This window comes from Barbus barbus (genome assembly GCF_936440315.1).
Source record: "Barbus barbus genome assembly, chromosome: 44".
NCBI classification, from domain to species: Eukaryota; Metazoa; Chordata; class Actinopteri; order Cypriniformes; family Cyprinidae; genus Barbus; species Barbus barbus.
The window spans coordinates 19,064,123-19,089,000 of NC_136722.1; the positions used below are offsets into that span (position 1 = coordinate 19,064,123).

At 36.9% G+C, this 24,878-nt stretch overlaps 3 protein-coding genes across 5 annotated transcripts in view; all 3 read right to left on the minus strand.

The window, feature by feature from the left end:
• Positions 1-1,852, minus strand: part of bcl2a (BCL2 apoptosis regulator a) — a 63,871-nt gene extending 62,019 nt beyond the window's left edge. Inside the window, exon 1 of the mRNA XM_079407043.1 lies at positions 567-1,852. Within this exon, the coding sequence (XP_079263169.1) occupies positions 567-1,121 (555 nt within the window). The 5' untranslated portion in view covers positions 1,122-1,852. The remainder of the gene's footprint in view (positions 1-566) is intronic.
• A 1,092-nt stretch (positions 1,853-2,944) lies between these two features.
• On the minus strand, positions 2,945-10,516 carry LOC306863606 (cytochrome c oxidase subunit 4 isoform 1, mitochondrial-like). The gene is made up of 5 exons (XM_079407044.1): positions 10,338-10,516; positions 7,923-8,016; positions 7,642-7,803; positions 5,961-6,092; positions 2,945-3,234 (listed from the first exon to the last, which is right to left on the minus strand). The coding sequence occupies exons 2-5, from the start codon at positions 8,014-8,016 to the stop codon at positions 3,101-3,103; spliced, it is 522 nt and encodes a 173-aa protein (XP_079263170.1). The 5' UTR covers positions 10,338-10,516; the 3' UTR covers positions 2,945-3,100.
• Positions 10,517-13,159: 2,643 nt separating this feature from the next.
• The window catches only part of LOC306863010 (5'-AMP-activated protein kinase subunit gamma-1-like), a 61,156-nt gene continuing 49,437 nt past the window's right edge, over positions 13,160-24,878 (minus strand). The window contains exons 7-14 of one of the 3 annotated variants that reach the window (XM_079406145.1): positions 19,194-19,239; positions 19,051-19,105; positions 18,590-18,716; positions 17,896-18,061; positions 17,764-17,801; positions 17,528-17,674; positions 16,443-16,536; positions 13,160-14,526 (exon numbers count right to left, since the gene is read on the minus strand). In XM_079406145.1, coding sequence (XP_079262271.1) covers positions 14,489-14,526; positions 16,443-16,536; positions 17,528-17,674; positions 17,764-17,801; positions 17,896-18,061; positions 18,590-18,716; positions 19,051-19,105; positions 19,194-19,239 — 711 coding nt within the window. In that variant the 3' untranslated portion in view covers positions 13,160-14,488. Of the gene's footprint in view, positions 14,527-16,365; positions 16,537-17,527; positions 17,675-17,763; positions 17,802-17,895; positions 18,062-18,589; positions 18,717-19,050; positions 19,106-19,193; positions 19,240-24,878 lie in introns of all 3 variants that reach the window. The other 2 variants (XR_013783635.1, XM_079406144.1) reach the window with 2 other exon arrangements.

Here is a 24,878-nt window from a genome sequence, read left to right on the forward strand (position 1 = left end):
CTATGAATCGATTTACGAGTGTACTTTTTTTTTTTTTTTTTGGTCTAGTGATGACATACTTCCTACTAAAACAGGAAGTGTTAGATATATTTTAAATATCTGATAGCCTTCAGCTAGGTCACAGCTGTAAACAGCTGCTACCTGCTAGTCAGCTGCAGGTTATATTGGTAGGAAGAAGGAAATTCTCATACAAGATGGGACAAAAATCTGTATATTACAGGATTAATAATCTTTTTTTTTTTCGTCCCTTTTCCAGGATAAAAACTAATTTTTATGACTTTTTGCCAATTTTTTCAGCATTTAAGAGGCCTCAGCGAAAAGACCTGAACTCAAAGGCACAAAAATTTTAATTTTGATGTAATGTAGTCTTTTACAATACACAATGACCTAATCAGAATCAAATTATACTAAGAAAGTAAGAACAGTTTGTTTACATACAGGTGATGGTAAACAACACTGCATGAGTCTTGGCTGTTTGTGTTATGATGATTTCAAGCTTCAGCTGCAGAGATGCAGTAGTAATAAACGACTGGGCAAAGGTCACGACCATTAGACCATAAACTTACCCAGCCACCATTTTCCTCGATCCAGTTTTCCAGTGGCCCGTTCAGGTAGTCTGTCATCCAGTGTGCAATATTATCTACTTGGGACGCCATCTCCCGGTTGAAGCTCTCCACACACATGGTCCCACCAAACTCAAAGAAAGCGACGATCCGCCCCCAGTTCACTCCGTCTCTGAAGAGCTCTTCAGCCACGGCTAAGAAGCTGCGTTGTGCTGCATTGGGACTGAATATCATCTGGTGGGACATCTCCTCAAATTCACGCTGGTACATCCTTTCTATCTGGTCTCCAGCCTCGCGTAACGCCCGGTAGATCCTCGAATAAGGGTCTGAACGTGTGACCCGGTTTGCTATCAGGCATTCAGAGTCGTTCCCCCCTCCGGCTGAGGGAGCCTGGAGCCTCCTGTCAGAGTTTGGAGAGGAGTCCTCCACTCCTGTATTGATGAGATCATCCTCCTCCCCAGAAGATTGAAATTTCCACTCATATCCCTTCTTTGAAAGTTTGTGATTGAGGTATTTCTCCACAATATTCCGATTGTCATAACGAATTTCGTTGGCCATCGTTATTAAACACGACAAGAACGAGCGAAAGCAGGAAAGAGTCGGTTATTCGAAGTACATTGTAACGGAAAAACGTTCTCTCACAGAGAAAAGCAACGAAAAATGTCAAATTCACATCTCGTTGATGTGAGTTCTCTCATTAAAATGCAATTTTTGAGGAAAATTATATTACTTAGTATCACATTCATTGGTTATGACTCATAAAAACGTTATGTTTTAACTTTATAGCCAGAACTGTAAGCAAACCTGCACGTCCAGCGCGCTGATAGATGGATGTGTATAGATGTATTGGCCGTTGCTGCAGCGCGCGGTCAAGATCCAAGCGCGTCTCGAGCTAGGCGCGAGGAATGCCCTTCACTGCTCGAACTCACTGCGCTTATATTCCAGTGAACCTCCTGCCAAGAGCAGGGGAAAAACACGACGTCGTTGACGTTAGAAGACCGAAGAAGAGAGTTAAAGCAAACGCTGTATTTCTAATAATTCCACTGACAAACGAGGTCCCAGAAAGACGGAAGAGAAAAAGCAACAAAGTCAGCGCACGAAGAAGCACTTTTGCTGTGTGTAAAATATACAAGTAGATTTCCACGCTCTTTGGCAAGATGCAGTTTTTCCAACGGATCGTGCAGAAATTAAGCGTGCTCCGTCACCGCCGACGAATGACATCGAGGCTCGCGCGTTCATTGAAGCGACGCTAGAACGCTTTGAAACTGAATATAGAAGATAGGCTACTCGCTCGCGGGGCGGCACTTCCTCTACGTCACTTCATTCATCCGTTTTGGCTAGTAATCTCCATGAAGTGTATTTATGGTGTCTGGGTTTGTGTTTGAACTTCACTTCTTTTCAGTTTTGTCAAAGCTACTTTTCATTATTCCCTCAGGACTCCATACTTCAGGCGTGTTTTTAAGTACAGGGTTCTCACATTTTTCACATTAGGGGAACCAGGGAGTGCCATAACACATTTTGTTCAAACTTGTGGACCTACATGTTTTTGTTGTTGTTGTTTTTTAAGATAGATAGATAGATATTTCTTCAGATTATTCAGAAAACATTCTAATATGCTGATTTGCTGTTCAGTCAGGCTATTATCAGTTTTTGTTGATGGCCAATTATTAATAAAAAATCATATAATTACAGTGTTGAAAAGTTTTTGTGAAAAATGTCATACGTGATTATGTTGTTCTTCAGGATTTGATGAATACGAAGTTCAAAAGAACAGTATTTATTTAAAATATTTTTAATCTTTTGTACTATTATAAATGCATTTACTGTCATTTAATGTGTCTTTGATGAAAAAAGCATCAATTATATAAGTAGCCTATAAATATTTGGCCTATATATTTATCTTGGTTTATATATTTACTGTGGAAATCAAATTTACTTGTGCACAATAAAATAGGATAATAACCATACTAATTATGGAATAATAATTTTTGAGTAGTTAATAATATTGATGCTATTAAAAAAGGTCAAAAGTTCTACTTTCTTCACTAGTGGTTAGTGGTTACTTGTCCAACCAAAAAATTGATTTGTCATACTATTTGTGTGAATTGTAATAAAGGCTTTCAAAATAATGAACACGTGGTATAAATGAGCACCTAAGATATGCACTTTCCTTTTACATAGACACACACTCATAACAAGTCATTTTAGGGAGTTGGAAAGTGATTGGATTAACTCTCACACCTCAGCCAATAACACACTCTCTCACACGCTCTGCCCCAGCCAATCACGTTAACACATATTCACCTCCACTGTAGTCAGGTATCAGGTTAAATGTACCAACACATGCTTTGTTCTCAGTACAAACAGTACAAAGCCAGAATACTGGAGCAGCTCAGAGTTTAATTCAGTGCATTTATTTAGATTCACATTGCAATATATTTTAAGGCTGTCGGTTGCACAGCATTATTGCATTTGGAACTTGTCATTAATGCAATCCTGATACATTTTTAGTCATTACGGCGGAATGCATTTATTACTCATTTCCACTGTTTCTTTTCATAGTCCCACTTATGAGAGAATCCATGGACGGGGTTCACTCTCATATCTATCATCCTCTGTGTCTGCTGGGCGAGCGACTCTTCAGACAAAGTGTTAGGAACATCACCATACACTGCGAGAAAGAGAGAAAAAAGACTTTGTATTTAAAACTAAAATAAAATAAAGTAATATTCTTAGTTTAAATACAAGCTCTTCCCCCAAATTTTATAATTTGGTCAACAATTATTCACCATCTTACATTGGAATTTTCATTTAGATTTAATTTTGTTTGTTTCGTTCACAGAATAACAAATAATATATTAAGGGTTCAAAAAGCTTAAGATAAAAAAAAAAGTGAAAAAGAAAAAAATGGGGGTGTCGGGTGTGAAAAACAGTTAATTGTGCAAAATCCCCTTCTATTTTTCCCCCTTAAGTGGAACTGTAGACCTGTAAGAAAAAAAGCGAACAATTAAGTGTCCTAACAGAGGGCAGCACCTGACAGCTCAGACTCTTCTGTAGAGTTATATACTCCAGGCAAAGAACAGGAGACAAAAAATACAATAAACTAATTAGAGAAACCGATTGCGTCTGCAGAGCATGCACAAACCTTTCTGCTAATATCACAGACCTGGTTCATATAAAAATAGAGCTAATAAACATGCAAATGTACTCGGTCAAAAAAAGGGTGCAGTGGATGGAAGATATTATTTCTTAACTAAATCATAAGAATGAAGCACTGAAAACAGGAGTGGATACAGCGGTGTACAAAAATCCACTCGCTTCTACTATTATTATAAAAATGCTTCTAGTATCATTTTTTATTAAATAGTTTTATATTATCAGCATAACAGCATAAATTTGTATTGAAAAATACAAATACAGCCATTACTCCACGATCCTTCAGAAAGTATTGTAATATACACTAATTTGTTGCTCAATTGATGACCAATTATTAATCATTGTTTGTTTATTATTAATTGTGTAAACAGTTTTTGCTGCTCAAAATTGAGACCATGATAGTTTTTTTCAGTATTCTTTGATGAATAGAAGTTCAAAAGTGTAGCATTTATTTGAATAAATATTATTTATAATAATATAAATGTCTTTAACTTTTGATCAATTTAATGTGTTCTTGATTAATAAAAGTATTAATTTCGGTTTTTTGTATATATATATATATATATCATTTAGCCCAAACTTTTGAACAGTAGAGTATCACTGTTTCCACAAAAATATTAAGCACAACTGTTTTCAACATTAATGATAATTAGCAGCAAGTCAGTATATCATGTGACGCTGAAGACTGGCATAATGATGCTGAAAATTCAGCTTTGCCATCACAGCAATAAATTATAAAAAATATTTCACAATAAATAAATTATTTATAAATAAATACATTATTGCTATAATGACAGCAGCACTCATTGATTTTTACCTCATAATACTTCTTTGTTGTACATTTTTCACAATCCTAAAATTCTCTTTATTTCCAGGTTTAAATTTTGAATCCCAGATTCTCAATCTGGACTCAGACTGTATTTGGTATTTGGTTCATATTATGTCTTTTTTTTTTCAAGGGCATATGAGACCCCTCAAGGCAGACGGTATAGTTTCTGTCACACAAACACATCAAAAAGATTCAGATTTGTTTTGCCAGGTGGAGTCAGAACACCTGCCCTGAGGTAAATGTACAGGAAATTCTGTTCAGTTTTCAGGGAGTTGTGGGGCAGAGATGCCTGGAATAAGAACCTGAAGTGTGACTGTATCCCAGGTGGCTTCCCAAAAAATCGCCCCTTTCATCTCCTCTTTAAATCCCAACAATTGCTAAAGTCAAACTCAGATTAGTCTTAATACCCAGCCCTAATGAGTTTGAAGAACATCGGCCCAGAGCACAGTGACATGAGCCAGACATTGTGGGAAATACCCAGAGCTCAACCGACAACTGACTTTTGTACCTTTCTTGCTTTGACGCAGCTACACTCCTCTTTCTCCCCCCAAGGATGCTCACCAAACTTGTGTTCTCACAGTTTCTCTGTTTTCCTCCCTCCTTGCGTTAGTTTCCTCTACTGTATCTCTCCTGAGGTGATGTAGCATTGACTTCCTTCCTCAAAGAACTGAGGCCTCCGAGACAGAGATGGAGGAGACTCGTCTGCTTCCGACAAGAACCCGCTCACACACTTATACAAACACACAATGCACACTCATTCTGTTTTAAACATGTCAACTGCTTTCCATCCGTCTTAGGCACACACACAGCCTTGGAAATCTTCTTATCGTTTGTGAAGAAGTTCAGCTGGGTCTAAAGGGATTCCTGAACTGAAGCCGCGGCTCAAACACGTAAATCTTTACCCTCTTTTCCGCTCCTTTAAACCGTTGACTGCAAAACACAACCCAGTCCAATTATTTCAGCGGGAGTGTGTGCTGCAGGTAAAAAGGCTGTGCTGATTCTTCCATCTGACATGAGAAATCAGAGCGATGTGCTCTGAGAACTGATGGTCACATTAGAGGAAAAGGATAAAAAAATAAAAGGCACGAAGAACAAAATCCAAGTGAAAATTAACTCTAAGCGAGGTTTGGAATGAAGGTGAGCAAATGTTTTTGCATGGACTATCCTTTTAGTTTAGCAGAAGACAATCTGTTGATTTTGGATTTGATAACTGTTTCTGATTTCAAACTGATTTCAAAACACAATTAAATCCAGCTGAATCTCACATCAAAGCAACAGAGCGCATCGGGTATGATGAAATGCCTGAAATTCAAGCATTTAAGGCTTTCCTGCCATGATAATCTGGTAATCAAAAACCATTATGCATCATTTAGAGGATGTATACTTATGAATATCTTCATATATACACCCACCATAGACACGCTGCCACCACACCAGCAGCCCTGTGAAGCCAAGGAAGATGAAGATGCCCCCGAGGATAGTCATCCACTCTTTGGAACCTTGCCTCATCTCTGCATACGACAGCTCATGTGTGAGTCTGTACACTGAAAAAAAAGAAGGAAAAAACACACCACAGATGATCTGAATAGTAATTGTTGGATTTAGGAGCTTGCCCTGCTTGCATGCACACTTGGAAGGCAAGGTGGTTGGCAACCATTCAATTGAAAACAGTTAAACAACGCTGCCATCTGGTGGGAAAGAACTTTTAATACCTGAGGCCAAATGAGTGTGAAGTCATTAACATATCTGCCATTATCATTATAATTCCCAAGATCCATGACCCATTTACTATATTAATAATTTAGCCTTGAGGTATCTTACTCAGGTAAAATCATATATTATACATCACAATGGAATATAAAACTGAAATACAAAAAATTAAAAATATATTAAAATATAAAATATATAATTTAATACAGAAAATGTACAAATATACAAAATATAATATATATATATATATTAAAAAAAAAACTCTATACTTATGCCAGGCAATATTGATAACTAAGCGGTGATTTGTGACATTAAGCTCCTACTACTACTAGTACTGGAAAAATCCTGCTGAATCCTCTCAACTTTAAAAGATAATAACTCTAATAGCTATTCAAGAAAACTGATCAGTTTCTGCCAAGTGTTCAGTCAGCATTCAAACCCATTAAGACCCAAATATTTTAATCATTTCTATTAGTAGCTGAATTAAACGATGTGGTCCAAAAGGCTGTTCTTCATAGCTGTCCAGCTAAGAGCAACACTGGCTATATAAAGCATTATATATCCAATGTTAATATACCCAGTATTATATATATACATAAAAATCTAAAAAATAGATTAAATGAAATATCAAATTACAATGATATCCACTATTTAAAAGTTTTGGGGGTTAGTAAGATTTTTTTTTAATGTTTTTCAAAGAAGTATCTTATGCTCACTATGTCTCTATTTAGTTGATTAAGAATACAGTAACAACACTACTATTGTGAAATATTATTACAATTTACAATACGCTTTCTATTTTAACGTGCTTTAAAATGTCATTTATTCCTGTAATGCAAAGCTGAATTTTCAGCATCATTACTCCAGTCTTCACTGCCATAACGATCCTTCAGTAGTCATTCTGAACAGGAAATATTTATTATTACAATCAATGTTAAAAACAGGTGTGCTGCTTAATATTTTTATTTATTCTTTGATTAATTCTTTAATGAACAATTATTTAACTTATAAACAATGTAAAAGTATTTTCTGTAATTTTGGATTAATTTAACGTGTCCTTGTAGAATAAAAGTATTAATTTCTTTGTTAAAAAATCTTATTAACCCCAGACTTCTTAATGGTTCTGTATATCATATTTTCCTTACAGTACCTACTTTCAGTAAAAAATGACATATGAGCATGTTTATACCTACAGTACAGCTACAGTACAGTAAAAACAAATCTGGTTATTCAGGAGCCCTGCGAGTGAGTAACAGTTTCCTCCACACCCAGGGTCAAAGTCTAACCTGTTCTTATAACAACAGGAAATTTTATGACTGATTTATTTGCTTATTAAGCCGTAGATTAAAAAGCTAAAAGCTAGCCTAAGTCATGCAGATTTACAGGCTAGTTTCTCCTCCTTGGTAAGCTGGGTCCATGATCCCTTCTCTTTCTCTTTGAGTTTCTTCTGTTCGGCACTGAGATTTCTGACAAATGGAACATCTGGCAATGGCGTGTCCAGACGGTTGTTGTACTGAGGAACGGAGCAGTCAACCATTTCAACATCTGAGGACAAATGCACAAGAACAACAACAGTCAAGAGTTTGAAAGTATCTGTCCAGATAGATAGATAGATGTGAATGACAGCTGAGTGGTCTCTATTGCCCTTGAGATTGTGCTGTCACCGTGAGTGTGTGCAGCCCAGGCAGCAGATGAAGTTGACACCCTCCTCCAGAATCCAGACTGCAGTCCCCGCACCAGTGCACGAGAGGCCAGCATCTAAAAACAATGCCAACATGTATTGACCGGACTCATGGACAACTATAACGAGGTGACTTTCTGCACTTTGACCAAGTTGCCTGTTTTCCCCATAGTTTTCACCAAGTCCCTTACAAAAAATATTGGTGCTACAATGGTGCACTGATTATACCAAATGTTATACCTAATTGTCTCATTGCATTCTATACTAGTTTAGAATGAAAACCACCTCAAAAAACAAAAAAAAAACAATCTGTCATCATTAACTCCCCTTCAAGTTGTTCCAAATTTGTATGAGTTTCTATCTTCTGTTGATTTGTTTGTTTGATGAATGCTTGTAACAAACAGTTGACGGTAGCCATTGACTTCCATAGTATTTTTCTCCATGCTATGGGAATGGAGAAAACCATCAACTGTTTGGTTACCCACATTCTTCAAAAACTTCTTTTATGCTCAGCAGAAGAAAGAAACTTGGGATAGTTCACCCAAAATGAAATGTTTGTCATAATTTACTCTCTCTCACGTCAGTCCAAACCTGTATGCATTTCTTTCTTCTGTGAAAGTTAGAAGAAGTTTGGTAATCAAACAGGTATGGTTCCTTTTGACTTTCAGTGTATTTTTGTCCATACCATTTCATCAATGGGAACTGAAACAATGGTAACTATTCTTCAAAATATCTTCTTTTTACATTCATTTGCAGACAAGAAATTGCACTTATATAGAGATAGCACTAAAAAAAAGGGCAAATAAAAAAAAGTTTTAATGTTTTTGAAGGTCAATTTTTTTTTATTAAAATTCATTAAATACAGTAATATCGTAAAATATTATTACAGTTTAAGATACAATTTAAGATTTGCTCAAGAAACATTTCTTATTATTATGAATGTTGAAAATAGTTGTGCTGCTGAAACCATGATTATTTTTTTCGGGATTCTTTGATGTGTAGAATATTCAAAAGAACAGCATTTGTTTAAAATAAAAATTACATCAAAAGTCACTTTTGATGAATTTATTGCATCCTTGAATTAAAAAAAAAAAAATATATATATATAATAAGAGTTCAGATGCAAAAACCTTTAAGTGCTGTCTGAAATTTTCTTCTAAAATTAGCATTTTTTATCAGGCTACTGTTTATGTTCAGTTATTTCACGTTAATGTCAGTGAAGAAAGCTATTCATTGTCATTAAAGATAAAAATTCTAATTTTAGAAGAAAATTTCAGACAGCACTTAGAGGTTTTTACATCTGAACTCTTCATATATAATATCTTAATATCTCACTGGCACAAAACATTTGAATTGACTTTTTAAGATTTGAGATTTTATTCATTCCACACTTTTAAAATTCCCTAATTTGTTTTCCAGATTTTCCATGACAGTGGAGGTCCTGTTCAGAGAATACCACAGTAGTATTGGAGTTAGTGTGGTTACCGTGGTGAATGCTAGGGGCTGCCTATATGAAGAGCAGTCTAAAAGACATGACTGGACAACCTTCGCTTGTGATGCCCAGATATGCAGTGAAAGTATCCAGGACACAGGACACACCGCCAGTGACCTTGAATGTATCTTTTGCCAGAGCGCGTCTGCAAGATTAATATATGCAAATGGAAAACGTGAAATGTCGTTGCTCAGAGATTAAAGGGGCGACATGCCTAAGACTGTGGAAATAGATTGAAATGATCAAATTTCATCCACCTGCACCTGCCACATATGCTTGTTTTAAATATAAACGCGCAGGTAATGAACTAAAGTGGAGAAATAGACTATGTGCTTTCTGTCACGTAGTGTTGTGGAATATTCTGCAGCCGCTAAAATTACTTCACCGTGGGCGTGTCATCAATATCGAGCAAAGTGAAACAATACGAATCTAAATATAGTCATCACGCGCGCATGTTAAAAAGATGCATAGCTCATGCAAACTCTGAGATATTAATATAATAGCCTAAGTAGCTATTAAACATAATGGCATTAATTAAGCTATTCGTCTATGCACAAAATATTATTTCAAGTTCAAAATATTGTAAAAAAAAAAAATATATATATATATATATCCAAAAATATTCAAAAGCGAACATTTTGAACATTTAGCAAACTATTTTTTTTATATATAAATATATAAATTAAAGAAATATTTTTTTATATAAATGTGTAGTTCCAGTTAACGAAATAATTAGCATGCCCTCATTCGAGAGGAACTTTTCTAAACTTGAAGTGTTAAATTAATCTCACACACATATCTGGAATGGAGCATTTGCAAAATAGCATCACTGAGTATTTATATTTAATAAATACCAACTATTTAATTAGGCTAGTACTCAACAACACCACATCCATATGAATTTACCTTGAGATATAAAGGTCCGAGCTTGTCGACAAGAAGTTGCCTACGTGCTCTGTCTTTATGGTTTCATGGATCATCAGTTAGTAGCGGGTGGATTGAGAGTCAGGTGGCTGTCGCTATCAGCCAAAAGAACCAATGAGCGCGAGGCAGGAACCAGCTCTCCAGAGGCGCACAGCGCGCGCACCAAATGCTTGAGCCGGGGCCATTTAAGATTAAGCTACAGGTTGATTATGACTGACACATTTTTTTCTTGTAGAGAGACTTGTATTTTATCGAAAATGTCTGAATGGTGTTTCTACTCACATAGAATGTAGCACATGGTTTTGTCAGGCAGGTTTTGGTAATTATGTTCTTTTGACTTCTCTTTAGGCTACTACTATGTAGCGTTACTAACAGGGAAAAAAGAAGAGTTGGCTAATTTAACTCTATAAAGCCTTCATATTTGATTCATGAATTATGACCTCATAATCAAAACTTTGCTAAAACTACACTTGCTATCTGACTGATAGTTTATCATTTTTTAGATCTGATTTATTTACAGTACAAGGTTTCAGAATTTCATCGTACCTTTGGCCATATAAATAACAGCAACAGCACCAAACGGCATCTGGTCCCGTGTAAAAATGATGTGTTGTTTTCCTCCACGATTTTGAGCTGTATATTTTCACTTTATCATAAAATGTAAACCACAAGACTTAGGCCAATGTATCTAAAACATAAGACACATAGAGTTAAAAATGTGTTTAAGTTTAATAAACAGTTCCATTTAATAAAAGTCGATTTTCAACCTATTTCCTGCGTTTTGAAATCACGAAAGAAGCCTAGCAACTTATTGATTGAAATTGCACACAAGTAGCTATTTTCGAGATAAATAAAGAATACTATGTGAATATTGCAAACTTTAATTTTCAACTATTAATATTAATATATATATATATATATATATATATATATATATTTATAAACTATTAATCACATTCGAAATAAGTTTTTGTTTACATGTGTACTGTCTATATTTTTCTATGTATATAAATACACACACTTGTAAAGATATTTAAGAAAAATATGTTATATTTGCATATTAAATATATTTATATATAATATCTATTATTTAAATATATACATGTAAATATTTTCAAAATATATACTGAGTGTGTATTTATACAGTATCTCACAGAAGTGAGTACACACCTCACATTTTTGTAAATATTTTATCATTTTTTCATGTGACAACACTGAAGAAACAAAGTAGTGAGTGTACAGCTTGTATAACAGTGTAAATTTGCTGTCCTCTCAAAATAACTCAACACAGAGCCATTAATGTCTAAACCGCTGGCCACAAAAGCGAGTACACCCCTAAGTGAAAATGTCCAAATTGGGCCCAATTAGCCATTGTCTCTCCCCGGTGTCATGTGGCTCGATAGTCTTACAAGATCTCAGGTGTGAATGGGGAGCAGGTGTGTTAAATTTGGTGTTATCGCTCTCACTCTCTCATACTGCTCACTGGAAGTTCAACATGGCACCTCATGGCAAAGAACTCTCTGAGGATCTGAAAAAAATAATTGTTGCTCTACATAAAGATGGTGTAGGCTATAAGAAGATTGCCAAGACCCTGAAACTGAGCTGCAGCACGCTGGCCAAGACCACACAGCGGTTTAACAGGACAGGTTCCACTCAGAACAGGCCTCGCCATGGTCGACCAAAGAAGTTGAGTGCACGTGCTCAGCGTCATATCCAGAGGTTGTGTTTGGGAAATAGACATATGAGTGCTGCCAGCATTACTGCAGAGGTTGAAGGGGTGGGGGGTGGTCAGCCTGTCAGTGCTCAGACCATACGCCGCACACTCATTAAATTGGTCTGCATGGCTGTTGTCCCCGAAGGAAGCCTCTTCTAAAGATGATGCACAAGAAACCCCGCAAACAGTTTGCTGAAGACAAGCAGACTAAGGACATGGATTACTGGAACCATGTCCTGTGGTCTGATGAGACCAAGATAAACGTATTTGGTTCAGATGGTGTCAAGCGTGTGTGGCAGCAACCAGGTGAGGAGTACAAAGACAAGTGTGTCTTACCTACAGTCAAGCATGGCGGTGGGAGTGTCATGGTCTGGGGCTGCATGAGTGCTGCCGGCACTGGGAAGCTACAGTTCATTGAGGGAACCATGAATGCCAACATGTACTGTGACATACTGAAGCAGAGACTGGGCCGCAGGGTAGTATTCCAACATGATAACGACCCCAAACACACCTCCAAGACGACCACTGCCTTGCTAAAGAAGCTGAGGGTAAAGGTGATGGACTGGCCAAGCATGTCTCCAGACCTAAACCCTATTGAGCATCTGTGGGGCATCCTCAAACGGAAGGTGGAGGAGAGCAAGGTCTCGAACATCCACCAGCTCTGTGATGTCGTCATGGAGGAGTGGAAGAGGACTCCAGTGGCAACCTGTGAAGCTCTGGTGAACTCCATGCCCAAGAGGGTTAAAGCAGTGCTGGAAAATAATGGTGGCCACACAAAATATTGACACTTAGGCCCAATTTGGACATTTTCACTTAGGGGTGTACTCACTTTTGTGGCCAGCGGTTTAGACATTAATGGCTGTGTGTTGAGTTATTTTGAGGGACAGTAAATTTACACTGTTATACAAGCTTTACATACTACTTTACATTGTAGCAAAGTGTCATTTCTTCAGTGTTTGTCACATGAAAAGATATAATAAAATATTTACAAAAATGTGAGGGGTGTACTCACTTCTGTTAGATACTGTATGTATATATATTTTTTTTTTGCATTTTGTAAAAATAACTTGCCAAACATCTTAACACAAAAAAGTTTCAGACTTTGTTTATTCTTTTTTATTTAACTGTAAATAAAAAAACGAATCTAAAGCATGATTTAGCATTCTTATGCCAGTGATGTGCATTTATCTCTGGACATTACTCTTTCATAACAACAACAGTAACATATCTGCAAAACAAATGATGAAAACTTAAAATGTGAAGTATTACAAACAACATTGAATACACAGAAAAATAGACCTTTCTCTGGCACTTGTAGATTCCTCAGACAGAAGCTCTGTGTGCGTGTACAGTACAGTTGATACAAACAAGAGGTCAGTCGCCTCATGGACAGGAAAAAAAGGTGGGATTTTAAGGTTGAATTGCATTGAACATCAAGTCATTGATCAGAACGTGGTTTTACTGCATAGGGGCTTCATAGATCTTTCCACCTCACACTTAGATATCGCTTTTAAAATTACAAAAGTGTTAAATATAAATAAATAAACATATCATTATAATTTACAGCATCATTTCAAAAACATCAAGAAAATAACGAACACCCAAAGTGAAGAAATGTAGAGCTCTGCAATAAATAAAATCAGTGACACAAACTAAAACAGCAAAAAGGGGCTTTTTTTTTTTTTTTTTAATAACTGTAAAATTCACTTTATACACTTGATATATTTAAACATTCAATTAATCTTGTTCTATTGGCAACCAGTAGTGGGCGATAACTGCTGGACAGAAGGCACCATAGACAGATACAGAGGAAACCATTTCTGTCTGCACTGACACAGGGACTGTGGCGGAGAAAAACTAAACGAGTTCCTAAATTCAGGAGTAGTCGTCAAAGGTACAAATATGCCAACTGGCTCATACGCCACAAGCCGAAAATCTTATATACACGAGGAACAAACAGTCTTCATAACATGCACTGAATACTGAGATTATTACTGAATACCCTGCGAACGCACAGATACCCCCCCTCCAACAGAGGCGATTATGGTACAGTCTGTAGTCTGAGTGCAGACCACTATTCAAACACCAGACGGCGTAGGTTTAGGTCTAGCTAAAGGTAGTTATTATAGTGTGCGTGCAGAAGCTTAGTGTGATATAATAGGCAGAGTTCACAATCTCCATCAGAATAAGAGATGATCCACCTTAATCGCCCCATGCGGTCACTCCGTCCATCTAGAAATCAGACAACAGACCAATTAACCAGTCCGTGTAACCATTCCTTTGCTCTCTAACAGCACACATCTAGGTCAAGTTCCCTGGTCCCACTCTTTCATTCCGAGATGTGGCCCAAAGTTGTGGTCTCCGCTTCTACTTCAGTCTCTTACAGCAACGTCACATGACCCAGCAATCTCAGCAAGCATCACTCCATCTCTGCTTTGCTCTCCTTCCTGATCATACCTGCAAAAGTGTAGACAAGATGAAAAACAGAGGTCTGTTTTTAGTTGCAATACTGCTTACAATCACTAGTAGCCAGCTTGCAAACATGTATTTTCAACTAAGGCTGCTCGGAGATCTGGATTCCTGCTGAATTTAGTTCTAGACAGCCTGTAATCCACCTGCTAGTAATAATAAGGATGAAGTATTTTTGTAGGCCAAAACCCGGAAATGAGCATTTAACTAAACTAGTGCCCTTTTACAGCTTTGTTGTGTTTTTAATCGTACTCTTGCAAACTATTCAAACTCGTACATTCAGGGAAATTAATTTTTTTTATAAAGACTGAGAGTTGATAGAAGCTGACATTAGTGATTTAAAATTCATTAAAGTTGTGTTCACTTGTGAAGATAAACAAAACGTACACAAATCAAATTTTTATTGGCCGCAGAGCTTATTTTCTGCAATAATCCAAAAGCCAATGGAAAAATCCTGTTGGGATTTTGTCAAGGATGATGCTAGTTCTTAGGTTGGCCTACAAAAATGCATCATCACTGCAGTGCTCCATCAAAATCATCTGGTTTAGAGTGTTTTATATAAGTTGAAACTTGACTTTGCAGGAAGGTCCATCTCCAGGAGCAGGATCAACCACATGACAGAATGTCTTTTGATCTGCGCATACTATTTGCAATATTAGCAGCATCACATCTGCTACTTAGGATTCATAACACTCTTCACAGAAGCAATTACTATGCAGTGTTATAAATTCACAGCCAACAAGACAGACACCCAGCACGCAGTGACCTCTCAGAAGGAAATTCAGAAAGTTTGAGTTAAATAGAGAGATGTGTATTATGTCCCATTATCTGATTTTGATGTTGATGTCTGTCGTAGATGTACATCATATTTCACTGGTTATGCAGGTCTGCTCATAAGTTTACATTCCCTTTGCAAAATATGCAAAATGTTCAAAATTGGAAATCTGGGAAACATACACATCTTAAGTAGCTTCTGAAGGGCAATATTAAATGAAAAATTAAATATTAAATACAATTTTAATAAATTTAAGTATCAGTGAACGTTGCCACCTTTTGTAACAATTATATGTTGTATAAGTGTGTAAAGATGGATCTCAAAATCATACAGTCACTGTTGGAAAGGGTTCAAATATACAGAAGATGCAAAAGAATGTGCAGGACCTGAAGTATTTTTCTGAAGAAAACTGAGCAATTTAACTGCTCAGAACAAGAATTCATTAACAACTATCACAACTAAACATAAAAACAGTTGTTGATCATCCAGGTAATGACATTCAATTTTTATTAAACTCAAGGGTGTGTAAACTTTTGGTTCATTTATATACATTCGATTATTATTTTGTCTTGAGTACCATATGTAAATATTTGTTATGCAAAACTCATTCAGGACAGTATTAAATAATAATATGATCCTCTAATTTTGTTAAAACAATTAACATTTTACATATTTTGCAAGGGTGTGTAAATTTATGAGCAGAAATGTATAATCTTAGTGAAAAGACCTACGACATTATATGTGTGCATGTGTTGAACAGACAGAGCGTGTGGTTGAGTTACTGCAGGACACTATCCATCAGCAGACAGGAAGTCCTGCAGTGGGAGAGGCTCTGATGTACTGCAAGTGCCTCATTAATCAAAATCATATGCGGTGAAATGTGGGCGCGCACACATACACACACACACACAGCCCTCTGGAATCAAAGCCAATCACGTCTGGTTCTGTGGTGGAAACAGAAAGTATAAGTTGGCACATGCCATCCTCGCACACATCATGAGCCAGGCAGCCATCATGCACAGTCTCCTTGACCTCAGCAGTGGCGGTAGTACCTGTGGCTAGGGCGAGAGAGGATGGGAGGAGGAGGGTCCTGCTGGAAATGTGCTTTAGGAATGCTGAGCATTGATACCTGCAGGGTTGAGAACAAGTGCCTGGAGGATGTCCGACAGAGAGACGATGCCCACGATGCTGCCGTTCTCATCCACCACCACCAGTCTGTGCACCTGACCGAGGACAGAGACACATCAGCATCTAGAGCAGCCCTCGAATATCTAGGACAATGAACAGCTCTAGAATGTCTCCTCTGTAGTGACTTAGAGTAGCTCTAAAATACTGAGAACCTAAAGCAAAGATAAAGAGCAACTCTAGCATCTCATTTAGAGTGAATTAGAGAAGCTCTTGAATATCTACAAACAAGAGCCACACTAAAATATGATAATGATAAGAGTAGCTCTAGAGCATCTGTTACCCAGTTGATCTAGAATACCCCATCCACAGTGAACTAGAGCACCTCTATAATATCTAGTAACAAAGAGTGAGACAAAAATAACACCTCTATAAAGACTCTGGAGCATCTATTACCCAGCTGATCTAGAATATACCATCTAGAGTGACAGAACCGAAAGCAAAGACCAAGAACAACTCAAGCATATCTCCTCTATAGTAAATTAGAGAAGCTCTTGAATATCTAAAAACAGGAGCCATACTAAAATATGATCACAATAAAGGCTAAGAGCAGCTCTAGATAATCTGTTACCCAGTTAATCTAGAATAACCCAGCTATAGCACTATAGAATTTTAGAAATATACATTTTAGAATAGAATATTTTCTATAGTGAATTAGAACAGCTATAGAATATATAGAACCAAGTGTGATGCAATGATGGTAAGAATATTACCAAAGAGCAGCTCTTGAGCATCTATTACTCAGATTATCTAGAATATCTCTTCTATCTCTGGAATACATTACCAAGAGCAACTCAAACTATTTCCTCTATAAAGACAAAAAGCAGTTGTTGAATATCTATATAGAATATCTATTTAGATCTTAGATATATATCTAGAGCATCTATAGTATATCTAAATAAGAGCATATAAAAAGAGCAAGGCTATAATATCACCACTATAAAGAACAAGCGCAACTGTTGAAAAAAAGAGCAGCTGCATAGTTACTATTAGCGAGATCTGCTCTACAATATATTACCAAGAGCTCACCTCAGCCTTGACTATCCGATCTACTATCGTTTCCAGAGTCTCAAATCTGTTGCACTTCATGACCCCTTCAAAGTACTGTGACCTGTGCATCAGCGCCTGTGTCACGCTAATGTCCAGGTTGTTGTACGTCTTTTCAGCAGCAAGATTCTACAAACACAAAGATATTGAATGTCTGTAGTAGTACAGGTCAAACGTTATCCACATTCAACAATAAAATAATTACATTATATACTTACAATGACATCAAATTTGGAATAAATATCTACAACTTTTCCTAAAAGGCAAAAATACAAAGAAAAACGTTTTAAATAAGTAATTTCATGAGTACTGGAATACACAAAATCAAGCTTTTTTCTTTTGAATCATACCCGACTCATCCACCACAGGCAGTGCTGACACTCTCCTCTCCACAAAGATGCTGAGTGCTTTGATGATTGGTGTGTCGGGGTGGATGAAGGCGATGTTGCTGTAGGTCCCGATACTCAGCTCCTCCAGTGTCTGCTTCATAAAGGCGGGCTTTGGCATCTCACACACCTGAGACACATAAACACAAGCTACTTTGTCAGCTTTTGAATAATTTATAATTCAAGCAACATAAGAACATGGATAATTTTAGTAATTATATTGTTTGTCTGCCCTGTTTGTCAACCAAAAACACTTTGAGACTTTTTTGTATATAAAGTACATTTGATTTTCCCCAGTAGTGCAGTCCTATGTAAGCTGTATTGCTGAGACTAACTAGCCTCTGTCTTTCAAAGACTTTGTGACATTGTCCTGAGAGATGGAAGCTGTTTATGCTGCTCAAGTATATAAAAGGCCATGGAATTATGATGAGATAGATGACATTAATCTAGGGACTGTTCTCTTCCTCTTCATACCCCTCCCTTCCTCTGCACTTTTTCATCCTATTCATTCAATTCCTTCCTCATTCTTTGTCACTGGAGGAAATGACTGTGCACTTTATTAAAGCATTGGTTAAACCTCAAACCCCGGCAAAAAACAGCAAGCTGAAATCTTACTAAATGCACCAGTGATATACATAGAACCTACTGATGGACTTACAAACAGCTGAAGAAATTTCAGGATTCTTTTGTGCGTCAAAATGTAAAGTGCATTTCCACTGACAGGGTCGATGACGGGTAACCGGTGGATCTTGTTTTTGATCAGTGAATACACAGCATCAAATACGCTGAAACGCAAAACATACAGAGACAGAGAAAGTCAATTTCACTGCGGTGACCTGAGGAACAGAAGGGCGACTTCAGAGGACCCTGATGAAATTCAGAGGTTTGCCCTTCAAGACAACGTGCACTGAATTATTTATATGAGCAGACAGCAGGATACACACAGAAAAGGGCAATATGTGAGAGGGAAAGAGTTTGTGGTTTACTAAAGGAGCTCTAGCGGTTCACTATACTCATGCCCTCTTCAACATACGTATACAAACACCTTAAATCATGTGACTTCCCATAGTAAGGCAATAAATGACTATGCATGCTAACACAGAAATGAATTGTTCTTACCTTGCATCTGGAGATATGTTCACTAAAGGCTTAAATGTTTCTTGTAGATAGAGCTCTGTTGAAAAAAAAAAGAAACATGAAATATGACATCTAGAAAACAAAACACGAAGCACTAGAAAGAACCACCTGTGAGGATTTCTTACCTCTCCACGTCTCAATTTTATGCTCCTCAAGCTCATAGATTTGTACCTTAAACAAAACAAGAGATTGTTACTCAAATTGCAAACATATTCACATTTTAATGAAATTCTCACAGTATATAGTAATAATAATAATTAGTAGTAGTAGTAGTACAATAGTAGTATAGTTAGTATAAGTTATATATTTTATTCTAATAAAGTTATTATAATCAATTACATTATTTTATAAATTATTATAAATATCTAAAACAATTAAAATAAAATTATGTAACCCAAAATAGCAATATGTAACAAACCATACTTATAATAATCACAATAATTATCATCATACTAGTTTATATTTTTATAATAATGACAATTGTTATTATTATAAAAATACATTTAACAATCTTGATGTAACATAAAAGCAATATGTAACTTATTGATAATCCACATTTATATATAGTAGCAATAATAATACACTATTATTATTATTGTTGTTGATGTTGTTGTTGTTATTAGCATTATTATTAGACATTTGGGTTTATAATAATAAGTTTAAATGTTTATTATAATAATAATAATAATTATTATTATTATTATGTAAATTAACATTTTATTAGGGATGCACTGGAATGAAAATTCTGGGACTAATCCAAAACCGAAAAAGTCTGGATGCGCTTGGCTGAAATTATTTTATAAACTATTTTATAATTAATAATATTATAAACTCTTGAGCCATTGTGAGCAATGCGTACATTAACTTTAATCATTTGACAAAAACCGAGGCCAAAAGAAAAAACTTCATGCAACACAATATGGCACAGGCATCTGTAGAGTAGTGAGAATTTCAGACAGACGAGGTACAGGCGTGTGTTCAGAAACTAAGAACAGCTTTACGCACTGATTTCTGGAACTGGTTAAAAAAAAAAGTGATGCAGGAGTGTAGGCCCGACCCTAGAAGCGAGCGGTAACACTGACTAAGTGAAAGGGAGACACACATCACCTAAACAGCAGACTTCCCACAGCGGCACCAATTAAAGAGCCGCACTACACTGCTGATGCAGGCTAATGTTTAAACCCACATGACTAATCATAAAAGCACGGCTGATCAGAGAATGCACAGCCTCCTGCTTCCATATGCTAGCTAATGATTACTGAGGACATGAGCGCTTGCATGCGCATGTGCACCTTTCAGTGCGTGATAAGACCGATGGGACAGGAAAATGGGTTAATGAAGAGGAATGATGGGAAGAGAGCGCTAGCGAGCATGTGACAGTGCTTAAAGGGGACAGATTCTTTTTTTGTAGATATAAAGTCTATATAAAGATTTTGTAGATATGAAATCCACTTACACAGAATGCTGTACATTTAAGACTTCCAGGTGTAAATGATTTCTGTTCGGATAGTTTCATAGTTTATTAGGTCACGGAAAATTGCTAAATGTGGTGTTGATATCTAAATGTGGGCCAAATCAAGACCTATTTTTGCAGCTTACTTTCTTTTTAAGTAAAACATAAAGGCTACAAATGTTTAGGGTTCAGTCCTTTTTGGGGTTTTTTACAGAATTTTATATTTTTATTCAGAAAGAATGCATTAAATAATCAAAAGTGATGCAAAATATTTTTAATTTGACAAAAGATTACCATTTCAAACAAACGCTGTTCTTTTTAACTTTCGTTGAACTTTCCACAAAAATATTAAGCAGCACAACTGTTTTCAACATTGACAATAATAATAAAAAATTCTTAGGCACCAAATCATCATGTTAGAATGATATCTAAAGGTTTTTGTGTTTTGTGTCTAGTGGAGATTATCGTCAGTATGTTGCATTCGCGTATGAATATAAATAATTAAGCCACAGCTGTGCTTTTCCTCTAAACGCAGATAGAAGCTTTAAAGCATTTTCAACTACTTCCTGTGTCTGCAGAAAAGAACTGATGGGGTGTGAAAGGATGAGAGGATGTTGCTTTTACAGAAAGTGATTAGTGGTTTCTTTGCTCTTGAATCAATTCACATGAATCTGTATTTAAGAACAAAATGCAAAAACAAGGATATGAGCTTATAAATACTGATGAGCAGGAAGAGAAGTGTGTACAGTGAATTTGAGGCTGTGAATTATATAGTAAGAAGCAACTACATATTGTAAATTAAAGATAATATTAAATTACAGCAGTATGACTTAATAACCCATGCTAGAAAACAAGCAATTTATTTACTATTCACATCAATTTAATTACTTTGCAGGAGCAATTATTGGCACAAAAGACAACAGATGCTGAGGTGTTTGTGGAACGTTTGATCCTGATTCCTGAGCTCAGTGTGATCTGAACACAGTAATTGCAGAGTGCTGCAGGTTATTTTAAATGACGTGAGGTTCACGAAAGGCTCATGGCTATAAACAGCTGTCTGCCAGCCAGCAAAGCTAAAATAAAACACAAAACAAAACAAAATATTTTTTTCTTAACACAATAATGCACAAAATCAAGATGTTTCGGGCCTAAAAGTTCAGAATTTTGGCTGAAAACTAGAAAAAAAACAAAAACAAGAAAGGCCACATATAAAGTTACAGTCCCCTCCATATGTATTGGAACAGTAAAGACAAAATCGCTCTGTTGCTTGTGGAGTCAAGACATTTGCAAATTTGATTAAAAGATGAATATGAGACAAAACTACAGAATGTCACATTTTATTATTAGCCGTTTCAACACATGTGTTTTACCAAATAAAAATAAGAGCACTTTTAGAGTTCATCCCACTCATTGATGTGAGCATAAGTTTTGGGACAGTTGAACATAAGGCAGATATAAAAGATTAAAAGCTATTATTTAGTTACAGATCCCTTGTGCACAATCACAGCAGTGAGTCTGTGACCCATAGACATCACCAGACTCTTGGTCTCATCCTTTGAAATACTTGTCCCAGCCTTTAATGCAGCCAATTCCAATTGTTGCTTGTTTTGGGGAGTTTCTGCCTTTACTCTCCTCTTCAGCTGGTGAAATTCATGTCCAATCAGATTTAAATCTGGAGATTGACTTGGGCAATCTAAGACTTTACATTTCTTTGCCTTATAAATTCCTTGACTGAACTGGCTGGGTGTTTTGGGTCATTGTCCTGATGCAATATGAAGCACTTCCCAATGAATCTGGTGGCATTTTCATGAATATTGGTAGGCACGATAGGTTTGTACCCTTCCAAATTCATTCTGCTACTGTCATCATACATTAAGTCATCAGTAAAGTTGAGAGGGCCTGTTCCAGAGGCAGCCATGCATGCTCATGTCATGACACCACCTCCACCATGCTTTACAGATGAGGCTGTATGCTTGGGATTATTGAAGTTCCCTTTTTTTCTCCACATTTTTGCTTTCCCATCACTTAGATAAAGGTTCATCTTTGTCTCATTAGTCCATAAACACAGTTTCAAAACTCTTCTGGCTCATCTTTGTGCTTTTTTGCAAACTCTAATCTTGCCTTTCTATTTTTGGTGCTGGTCAGAGGTTTGCATCTTGCTGTGTAGCATCTGTAATTCTGTGTCAAAGTCTCCTGAGGACAGTAGATTGTCAGAGCATCACCCCAGCTTTCTGGAAGTTGTTGGTGATTTTACAGACACGTCTTTTAGGGTTCATTTTCACAGCTTTTATGATTTGTCTGTCATCAACTACTGTTGTTTTCTCAGCCGATCAGGTCGTTGTTGGTTGCTGGTGTCGCTGGTGGTTTCCAAACTCTTGATTTCTCCATGCCCTTTGTTTTTGCTATAGCTCTAATTGACTTCCTCTTTTCTTTTAGCATCCAAATCGCTTGCTTTTCTCTCAAAGTCAGTTCCCTCGTCTACATCCTGGTTTATGTGTGTCATCATTGAATGCAAGATTCAGAATACAGAAGTAACGGATATAACTGATATGACACCTTCCCTGCATTTAATATCTGAAGAATTAATGCAACAGGACACAGCCGATCACTTAGAAAGATCTGTGAGGCAACTGTTCCAATACTTATGCTCACATCGTGAGTATTGGAACATGAGTGGTTGTTCTGCACACTTGATCAACAAATTACAGTTTGGTCCAAAATGCAGCAGCTAGTCCTTACTAGAACCAGGAAGTACGACCATATTAGCCCGTCAACACTGCATTGGCTCCCTATCAAACATCGTATAGATTTTAAAATCTTGTTAATTACTTATAAAGCCCTGAATGGCTTAGCTCCTCAGTACTTGAGTGAGCTCTTATCACATTATAGTCCTCCACATCTGCTGCGTTCTCAAAACTCTGGCCATTTGATAATACCTAGAATATCAAAATTGACTGCGGGCGGCAGATCCTTTTCCTATTTAGCACCCAAATTCTGGAACAATCTACCTAATACTGTTCGGGAGGCAGACACACTTTGTCAGTTTAAATCTAGATTAAAGACACATTTCTTTAACCTGGCTTACACATAACACACTAATACACTTCTATTAGTCAAATCCATTAAAGGATTGTTAGGCTGCATTAATTAGATCAACCGGAACCGGGAACACTCCCCATTACATATGATGTACTCGTTACATCATAAGAAGAATGGCATCTATGCTAATATTTGTCTGTTTCTATTCTGTTTCCCAGTCCGTGTCCGGATCAGATGGTGGATCGGCGCCGGGAGATGATGTATGTGGCCCTGATCGTCGGCGGAGGCCGGACACCTGGATGAGCCCGGGGACATATCCCCAGTCACCGTAGCCACCCGATCCGGTCCGTATCCTGCCCAGATGGTCACTGCAGTCACCAGATCCAGTCCGTATCCAGATCAGATGGTGGATCAGCACCTAGAGACGACCTCTACAGCCCTGAACGTCAGCGGAGACCAGGACACCGAGACGAGCGCCAGAGACAGATCCCCAGTGAGGACTCCGCCACTTAGACAGCTATCGGGAAAGACCACTGGAACCAGTTGAGCCCTTACAATCTGACTTTGCTGTAGTTGGAACAAACTGCTGGTTCGTTTGGCCAGAGGAGAACTGGCCCCCCGACTGAGCCTGGTTTCTCCCAAGGTTTTTTTCTCCATTCTGTCACCGATGGGAGTTTTAGTTCCTTGCTGCTGTCGCCTCTGGCTTGCTTAGTTGGGACACTTCATTTCCAGCGATATCGTAGACCTGATTGCAAAGACACTGTTTAAACTGAACTAAGCTGGATGATGACATCACTGAATTCAATAATGAAACGCCTTTAACTGAAAATCTTTTTTTTTATCTTTTCATTTTACATTATTGACACACTATTTTCCTTTTTTGATATTGTGCAGTTGCTTTGGCACAATTTACATTGTTAAAAGCGCTATATAAATAAAGGTGACTTGACTTGACATCAGATAGAGGGATGAATCTCTAAAAGTGCTGAACTTCTTAGCTGGTAAAACCTCTATGTGTTGAATCACCCAATAATAAAATGTGACATTCTGTAGTTTTGTCTCATATTCATCTTTTAATCATATTTGTAAATGTCTTGACTCCACAGCCAACAGAGCAATTTTGTCTTTACTGTTCCAATACTTTTGGAGGGCACTGTATGTTTTAACTTTAATAAAATAAAATAAAAACAAAAAAGAAATAAAAAAGAACAAATAGATATATAAAAATACTATGAAATTTATTAACAATTGAGTTTGAAATTGAGAATATGTTTTGGGCATAAGAGTTCAGTATATCTGCTGGAAACTAGAAAAGAAT